Source organism: Pseudophryne corroboree, chromosome 2 (genome assembly GCF_028390025.1).
Source record: "Pseudophryne corroboree isolate aPseCor3 chromosome 2, aPseCor3.hap2, whole genome shotgun sequence".
Taxonomy (NCBI): Eukaryota; Metazoa; Chordata; class Amphibia; order Anura; family Myobatrachidae; genus Pseudophryne; species Pseudophryne corroboree.
Genome location: NC_086445.1, coordinates 136,319,752 through 136,329,640, shown reverse-complemented (window position 1 = coordinate 136,329,640; position 9,889 = coordinate 136,319,752). Strand labels below are relative to the sequence as shown.

At 43.2% G+C, this 9,889-nt stretch overlaps 1 protein-coding gene across 1 annotated transcript in view; it reads left to right on the top strand.

Moving 5' to 3' along the window:
• Window positions 1-389: 389 nt before the first annotated feature.
• UBL3 (ubiquitin like 3) overlaps window positions 390-9,889 on the top strand; it is a 226,792-nt gene continuing 217,292 nt past the window's right edge. The window contains exon 1 of the mRNA XM_063951746.1: window positions 390-1,350. Coding sequence (XP_063807816.1) covers window positions 1,324-1,350 — 27 coding nt within the window. The 5' untranslated portion in view covers window positions 390-1,323. The remainder of the gene's footprint in view (window positions 1,351-9,889) is intronic.

The window sequence follows — 9,889 nt, the reverse complement described above, 5'->3', positions numbered from 1 at the left end:
AGTGCCCCATAGCGGTGTCTGGGAAGCCTGGCAGCCGTGCATGCCCGCATATAATCAGACACGAGCAGGCAGACGTTTGTTTCCTCCATTACCATGAGCCACCTCTAAGAGGTCTCCTCCTCCTCAGTAAGCACAGCCAGCCCTGTCACAGAGCATACATACACCAATAATAATAACAACAATAATAAACTCAATAAATCATGTCACAGAGCACAAGCTAGCTACACACACACACAGCGACTACATCTCCCAGCAACCCAACCCGCACAGCACTCGGAGTCCTGCACGTAAATGGCCGCCGGGCTAGGTGCGCATGCGCAGCTTCTTGTAGCGCCGTGCTCAGACCCGTTCAGCCAGTGGGCGTGGCTACACGGATCCCTAGCAGCAAGCCCCGCCCATTCTCCGCAGCCGCCATGTTTCTGCCAGAGAGACGATGACAGGAAGGGGAAGCGTCTGAGCGCTGCGCCGCCGGCTGTGTACAGTGCACGGAGAGGCTGCGGGGGACACGAAGCTGGCAAAGCGTGCTGTAATCTCCGTCCTCTCCCGTGTCAGAGCTCGGTGCCCGTCGCGTGGTGACGCAGTTTCGGGGGATGAGGCAGTGAGGGGGTCGCACGGACTCGGGGCTGCTGTGTGTGAGCGCAGTGTGGTCCCTCCCTTTGAGGTATTTTTAGATCGGAACGAGGAGCTATTTCTGTTATTATTTCTTATCTGTCAGAATCGGGCAAGGTGTCAGCAGTCTCCTCCTGTTCAACCTCATCACCCCCTGCAGCCTCTGGAGTGAAACTTTACCGTGTACATTGCGCAGGGGGAGGGCAGCTGATGTCACCCAGCGCCTGGGAGTACCACCATTTGCCCAGCACCTGAGACTGCCACCCTTCATCCTCACCCAGCTACCCTTCATCCTCACCCACAGTCTGAGGGTACCACCCTTCTTCCAGCATCTGAGTACCATCCTACATCCTCACCCCACTGAGAGTACCACCCTTCACCCAGCATCTAAGAGTACCACCTTTCACTCAGCATCTGAGAGTACCACCCTTCTTGCTTTCAGCATCTGAGGGGACGATTCAATTGTTTTTAGCTTCCGTCTAAACTACACTAGTCCAGCATCTGAGAGTACCATCCTTCTTCATCTACTCCCAACATCTTCTCCATCTTTAGAAGCAGAGGTGCTAACACACCCCATGCCAGTACTGACCTCTGGACTCTTCACCAGCCTGGGACCTGTCATTCTCAGCCAGGAGACCTCTGGATTAAAACCAGTTACTGGGAAGTGATCGCCACCTGACACATCTGATTTCTGGCTTTCCTGTTATTGTCAAGATGTCCAATTCTGTGCCAGTGGATATGGTAAGATGAACCACAGTCCGCCTTGGTCTTAGAGCATTCACACGCTCTTGTGTTTACCATCTAATCAGGAATCTCTCTTGGCCATGATTACCTCTTCTAATGAGATCAGTCGTTGGTTTAGCTCTGCTGGCACAGGTTACATAGTAGCCATTGTTATTTGTATCGATTAGTGCTCAATTTTGGTTTGGAATGTATTGAAAACTTTCATCAATTGTGTAATTGAAGACTTCTGTAGCACTGAATCATCCAATAAATGTTGACTTAATTAGCAGTTCATTTTTGGAGCGGAGATATTTTTTTTTATGTTAGGATCACATATTAAGTAATACTGTATCCGCTGACTTTTGATACAGTATGTGCTCCCATTTAGTGCGTGCTTTGTCCCCATCGCCATACCCAAATAGATTACATTTTGATTTGATGGGTAGTTCTGTTGTTAGTCTAAATTGACTACACAGAAAACTAAGGGAAGTAGAAATACATTGCATGCTTATGTGAGTTGTCAGCAGTTATTACAGTTTGTTGCTTAATGTGTAGACGTTTTATCAGAATTGCAGTTTAGTTTTGTGAATTCTAAAATCCGTCCACTCTTTATACTTCCCTATTTGCGGTCCCAATCTTTACTGCAGAATTTAGTAATCATGTCAGTGGGAGTTTAGTGAATTGTAATCTTGTGTGCGCAATGTTCATTCCTGTTTTTGTGCATTATCCAAGCATTTGATATTTCTTTTATTATTCATTTTCTCAGGAAATGTTTTCATGAAATATGTTGTGACTGACATGAGTTGCCTAACACAGACCTTGACGTCACTATGTTACCGTAGTTTCCTTTCCCAAAGTTTCAAAGTAAGCAGTATCTCAGTTAAAAGGGCAACTGCCAAATACTGACCGAACCAACCTGTTAGTTAACTAATAATGACTGTCAGCCTATTTCCGTGCCATAATCTAAAACTGCAATCAATGATTTATTTTTCTATACTACTTCCATTTTTTTGGGGGATCAAACTGCAAAATTGCTAATTAAGAACATGGTATTTCCTGTGCGTACTGCATTTTCTAGTACAATCTGCTCCTTGTGAGGATGCAAAACTCTCCTATAACATGTTGATATGGTGATGTGTATACATCATATGTCTATAGTGTATTTTGTGTGTATACCTATGCAAGTTTTCTCACCTTTCAGTATGACCGAAACTAAAATTGTTGTCCGCCCATAATAGTTGCTGCATCTACAGTATCTGTTCTAGTAAATTTGTTTTTTTCCCCCCCCTTTTTCTTTTATATGTGTTAGTTTTTGGTTCCCTGTGATGGTAACCTAACTGCAGTTTTGTTGTATCATGAGTATTGTCAAGCTCTGTAAGAATTGTGAGACCCATTGTTGGTGACGAATTATAGCCCTTAGCCTCCTTTCTTTACTGGTTAGTAATTAGAACTGGTGTCCTATTTAGTACTTTTTAAATGCAGTCTTTAATACACACAAACTGAAATGGTATTACTGTGATTGCTACATACCCTTTATTAAAGTTACAAAATAAAGCTCAGTTGGTATCATTGGAAGGAATACAGTTCTACTAGGTTGCACAGAGGTGTAACAGAACAGTTGCGCTGTTGGTACTACCTTAAATGTGCGATATGCGCATGCTGCATTTGCCGCAACACCTGGCGGCACATTACTTTGAATTGAATTTTCCACTCTGACAGTCTGCATGCTGGAAACTAAAGTATCCTTCAGGGGTTACCATTAACAGAAAGGCTTCCAGAGTTTCCTAAACTCTGCCATTACAGTCCAGGTTTTAAGGATATCCATGCTGGAGCACAGGTGACTTATTTAGCACCTCAGTCAATTTGCTTTAACCAGCTGGACTCAAGCTTGGTTATCCTTAAAACCTAGGCTGTAATGGCAGAGTTTGGGTATCGGACTTATGGGCCCTACACACTGATAGATCCGCCGCCGAGCTGCCCGACGGGCGACCCGGCGGCAGGGAGGCAGTAACAGGGGGAGTGAAGTTTCTTCAATCCCCCCGGCTCCATAGCAGTGCAGGCAAATATGGCCGATCTTGTCCATATTGGCCTGCATGCACAAGCAACGGGGCACCAGCGATGAACGAGCGCAGGGCCGCGCATCGTTCCTCGCTGGTGCCTCCACACTGCACGATATGAACGAGTTCTCGTTCAAATCGTGCAGTATCATCTGCCAGTGTGTAGGGCCCATTAAGGCCCATACATGCTGGGCGATGTTGAGCTGAAAGCAGGTCACTTTTGGTGTGTTGAGCTGCTTTCAGCTCAAAGCCGCCCAGTGTGTATGAGCAAGCGATGAGCGGTGAGCGCTGATGCACGCTCCCACTTCATCGCTGCCGGCCGCCGTTCATCTGCTGGTATTACCAGTAGATGAACGGCGGGGCGTCCTGCTATGGAAAGTCGCTCACCCCCACTGACATCACTGGGCAGGGGTGAAAAGCGCTCAGTGTGTATGCACTGAGCGCTTTTCAGTCCAGCAATGTCAGCAATCATCGCTATGCATACATGCTGGGCGAAAACGCCAGTGTGTATGCACCTTTATTCTGTAATTGATGAATCTACACTGTACAGCAACTGGGTAACTTTTTGTTACTTTACTATAGCAATTATTGTATATATATTATTATATATTATTGTAATTATAGCAATTACTGATAACATTTTGCTCTTCTTTCTAGGCCTGTCTTTAAAATTATTTATTCTAGCCCAGTGATCTGATGTACATTGGAGTTTTTTCTATTAGTTGATTAAAGTTACTACTTTCAGCTTGAAATGTCTGTCACCACTGCAGAGGCAGATTTTTTCAATAGCTTCCTGTGTCTAAATGGAAGGGTCATATATATATATTTTTTATATGTCGTAATTCGCTAAAGGTGCCTATCTTGTGTACGGTCATTGACTGTAGCTATTGTTTTATTTTATATTTATTCTGTGAAATTGGACTAAATTGAAAAAACAAACAAATATATATATTATCTATTTTATGTTTTCCCCACTCTAATGGTGTGTACACAAGGTGAGATATTTTCTTACGATTTTGACTACAGTATATAGTCAAAATCGTAAGAAAAGTTAGTGCAGATCGCAAGGTGAAAGTCACCTTGCGATCCCGATGTGATGCCGATGCGCGGTCCCGCTCGGTCGGCATCGCAAGCCCAGATTGACTGTGCAGGCAAGTCAGTTTTTACTACCTCGTAGAAAAGATAGTCAGAATTGACACTTAGCCAAAATCGCACATAGCCAGTATCGAAAGCACAGTCATTATGTGCTTGCGATGCTGACCTAGCCCCTGTCGCATAGTGAGAATCGGGGTTAGCCCGAATCTCACTGTGTGTATGCACCTTAACACATTACTATTGTACAATCAAACATACGACTGAAGCCACATTGTGCTGACTTCTAGTAGTTTATCCTATCCTACTTTGTTTGAAAACTTACAGGGAAGTAAAATAAGGACAACTTTGTAAAAGTGCAGATTCTTTTACTATTCTGCAGCTGGTTTTAAAGCGGCAATATTTTTAAAGTTTGGTTTTGTTGATCTCTAACAGCAATAATTAGCTTGCTTTAAATTTCTGGAAAATCAACAAACTCTTAAATTATTTTTCTGTTTCCTGATTTGAGTGGTTTTTATGATCATGTGGGTTAAAAAACAGTTACCTCATTTAGATATTTTATACTGCGCAGAAGTTGCAGGTTACATATTCATCTTTAAGTAATTAAAAGTGATACTGACCCGTATGCATCTCGGTCTCTTTTCTGTGACCGCTGAGTAGGTGCTACTGAATATCAACTGGGTGGCGACAGGGCAACTGCACGTAAGAGAAACATTCCAAGGGTGTTGTGGCCGTGTAGCCAGAGTTGCACCCCACTCTGAGTTGTGCGCATGCAGTGTGCATGGCCACCTCAGTCTTGTTTCTGCACCTAACATGGGGTAAGTGTGACTGCGGATGATAGTTTCACAGAGTACTGAGGCGGTGTGATTTCATAGACACATAAAACTCAGAATAGGAGCGTATTAGGCACATTATCATTCCGTTTTTATTTAGTTTGCAGCTGGCAAATGGGATTACGTTCACATTACGTGTGGATTAGACCCCAAGGGGGCAGTTCAATTAGTCATGGGACTTACCATAGGATTTTAGCTCGCAACTTAAGTAAGGCTGCGACTAGCTCAGAGGGGGCACTTTATATGGTTTTCTGCTCTTTGCAGAAATTTTGTGTTAACTAGTTTCTCCATGGTTAGTTACCGCAGTCAGTAATTGCACAGCTCCAGCCATTTAACCTGGGAACTATGTCTTAACTCGGGAAATAATTGAATAGCTTCAGACAATTAGCGCAGGAGCTAAATCCTGCGCTGTCTTGCAGCTAATTCAATCACCCCCCAAAGGGTCTACTTTGTTTCAGTTGACATATAGAGATATTCAGTACTTGTTGTCCTATTTCATGTAGACTACATTTAATTAATTTGAGTTCTGGCAAAATAATACAAATTGTGATTTGATAGTTTACAATAACCGTAACAAAGGGGGGAATTCCCAGTGCAATGATGTTGCTCCCGATGAAGTGTCTGGAGCTATTCAATTGCCCACACAGTAAACTGGCTACTAGTGATTTCTGCTCGCACAGTTCTTAGAGTGCGAGCAGAGAGCTACCTTAACTAGTGCCGCGGGGCTAATTATGGTGTTACCGCCTGCATTAAATGCCATTTACCGCAATTAAACTCGGGGCATTTCTCGCAGTAAACTGCATCTCCTGACTTGAGCACCAGCCGGGATACTGTCAATTAAATTGCTATGGGCACTTAACCCAGACGCTATATTTCTGCACTGGGATTTAAGTTCCCCCACCCACAAAGGTTAGTAAGTTCGTGTTATAAAAATTCATTGTGAAACGTTGTGATGTGATGCTGACTAATGTGATTGATCTAGTACCAGATTCCAGTGTACTATATAAATCATTCTGCCAACAGTTTATTGAGTTATACTTGCTACCTCTTCCTTAAAGTGGACACGTCATGTAAAGGGATGATATGAGAGAAACCATGATCATGCAACGAGCCCATACATATACAACCTCTTTATCTGCAGGACACTGGATCGGGTGGTCTTCAGTTTGCCGGAATCCCGACCACCGGCATGCCGACAGCTTTTCTCCCTCTTGGGGGTCCACGACCCCCCTGGGGGGAGAATAGATAGCGTGGCACGCGTAGGGGCTCAGTTGCGCTCGCCCAGCTGTCGGTATGCCGGCGGTCGGGTTTCCGGCGCCGGTATGCTGGCCGCTGGGAGCCTGACCGCCGGCATAACATACTACACCCACTGGATCTCATACCTATTGCATAATCCTGGTTTATCTGATACTATCTCTTTACATGTTTAAATTAAGTTTCAATGATCGAATCCATGCTCTTGGTATACATTTTTGTTTAAGCAGTAAGGATTTTCCTCCTGTATATTGGAAAACCTGTTTATGGTGGTTCTAATTGTTTTGACCTTCTCATACTGTAAGCAGTGTTGGAAACTGACATTGCACGCAAGTTTTCCTGATTGGCCCTTGCTGGGATTACGCAGGCCTGTGATTTTAGAGTACAATCTCCCTTTTTCTATTTATTTTGTTTATTTCAGCTGTAAAAGCACGTGGCTTTGCTGAGAGCCGTCCTGTTGGCCAGCTGCGTTTTCCAAGCTTATGTGACAGCAAGGAGCGACTGTAACACAGCATAATCTGCTAGTGCTTAAATCATCATTTGTTATGCACTGTTTAAGGTGTCATTACTCTGTGTAATAAGTAAATAAACGGCACTCGGGACAAAAAGGATGGGAAAAAGGTGCATTTGGGCAGCAAATTCTGAGGTCTGTCCCAGCAGCGTTAAATAGCAGGTTATTTCATACCCTGCTGTTTACTGTGATAGTGCTATTGATCTGCTGGCGCCCAGTGCAAAAGAATCCATTAAGCCTCACGCAGCGAGCGTATAATTCCTCTCTTCAGAGAAAAGGAAAGGGTGGAAGGAGCAGAAGAATGCGCCATCCCCTTTCTCTCTGAGGGAGAGCTGATTAATGACCCGGTGCAAAGAATGCAAAGCAATATCTGAGTGAGGAAAGTCTTGACGTGTCATTAATGGAACACGTGTATGATTAACTCAGTTGTGGCTTTGATGCTGGCATTTACTCCTAGCCTCTTCCACTTGTATATAACTTTGAATTACTGTTGTCATGCTGGCAACTTTTCAGATTGTTGTGAAATATCTGTTGCAAAAATAGCGAAGCAGGAACATTTTGTGGACATTGCTTTTCTGCTACACGTTTTAGGATCAAGAACAAATTCCATGACATCTTATTTGGTAGACATCACATGGGTGACGGTGGCACACGTCATACCCATATTATGCAGGGACTGATGTGGGAATGCTACTCTATATAACAAGCATGTACACAGATGCATTCCTTCTGGAAACTCTTCTAGATCTCTTTGAGGTCTGTCCTGGGAATTTATTCTCGTCACATGAGATCTCCAGTGGACAGGAGCACAATTCATACTGAGCCTCCCACATTACATGGCGAGGGTCAAAGGGCAGATGGGTGGGGAGGGGGACACTTTGAAGAAATGTCTCACAAAACAGCTCTTGTGAGGCTTGGGTGTGGGGGGGGTGTTCAGGATTTATCATGTGTTCTTTTGGTTTTCAAATCTGCGTTTTAATGTTTGCAAAGGCAATACACATTTTATTTTGTAGTTTATAATGCCAGATTGTGAGTTTTATATAGCAGCCTGTGACACCACTGTTTCTGGTGAAGATAGAGGTTTCAGAAAGTTGTGTGTGCTGCACAATTTAATGTCAGGAGAGAGAGCCAGCTGATAAATCCTTGTAATAATATTTAATCCCATAACTTTTCTTTTGCTGAACTGGTAATTCAAAGCCTACATGTGGTAGTTTGTTCCCCTTATGCATGTAGTAAGGTGTGTATGTGTGAAGCATGTTTATGAGAAATCCTGGACAGCCCTGTGTTTTTATTGAAGGGTGTTTTAACATCAGTCTCCATCCATGTAACTGTAATGTCTTGCAGATCATTCAGACAAGCATTGCGCATATCCTGCCCTTGTTACTGTAAATATTCTATTTGCACATACAGTCACCGGCATGCATAAAATCCCACCCTATATAGATTTGTATCATTTGTATCAAACAGTCTTTAAAATGTTGCTTCATTTATCTAATCATGCTTAGTCTGCAATCTATTGTTATGTATTTCATGCTTGATGCCTTCTGTCTCATTTTCTATGCTGTGGTTAGTAAATCGGATGCTTCCTGCATTACTGATTATAACTGCTTGTTAGGAAGATTTTATTACATTTGCAGTATATTGCAGATTGTTTCCCTTGCTGGAGACACGTGGCTGGAGACAGAAATCCAGTGTTGAGATTTCGCTCCGAGAGAAAAAGAAAAAAAAAAATCGCCAACGAGAGATTTATTTTTGTCAGTAATTTAGATTTAGAGATATATATCCAGGATAATGGCTTCTGCACTATTGACTAATACTTTATACAGTGTTTCTGGCTTTCATCTGGCCATAGAGAGATTCACCATATGATCACGATATTCATAATGCCAGAAATGAGGAAGTGGGACCGAATTTCACTATGGATTGAGCATTTTATTCATCTCCTTTTTTTTGGAAAATATGCATGATAGATAAGGCATAAATTGAGCCTAAACGGATCATTTATTTCAGGTACAAAATTGCTGCAGTACATTGCTACATAGACATTTTTGGTGTATGTGGTATAATTCCGATATCAACCATTTATGTAAGTGCCGACATGGCAAGTTTTTCCTTGCATCCGTGCAGGAGTGTGAGGGGTAACATGCAATGCCGGCTGATGCAATGTACAATTCTGGATCGGCACATCGTGTCCAGTGCTTTGAATTGAATGCCCTCCTTTTTAGGAGAGAGCTAGCTCTTCCTGCCAGTCTTGTCTCCAACTGCTGCCATAGTTTCTGGCCAGATGAGCATTTCAGTATCGCCCAGGCTTGTGCTTCACCCCAGTGCTCACTTCCGTTGGAATGCCATTGTAATGCCATTCCACTCTTTGGATCACAATAGGTCTGCCTCTTAAAATGTTAAAAGGAGTAATTATACATCACACAAATGTGGTAGTACCACTTAGGTCAGTTTACCCTCCAAGTGGAAATCAGCGTTTACGGGTTGTTTGTTTGTTTGTTTGTTTGTTTACATTTTTACTGAGTTAAGAGCCTGTGTTAAAAGTAGAGATGAGCGGGTTCGGATTTACTCAGTTCTTTACGCCAGAATTATCGCCATTTCTTATTTTCTGGATTTTTCTTATTGGCTATCCAATACATGTGACGTCCGATAGCCAGTAAGGAGATTCGGGTAAATCCGCGTATAACCGAACCTGCTCCTCTCTAATTAAAAGTGCCATTTCTGTGCTCACAATTTTGAACTGGGCCAAATCCCAGCCAGTCTGCTGGTAGTCAGAGCAATGCAATGCTCACTGCGCAAACATTACCAGG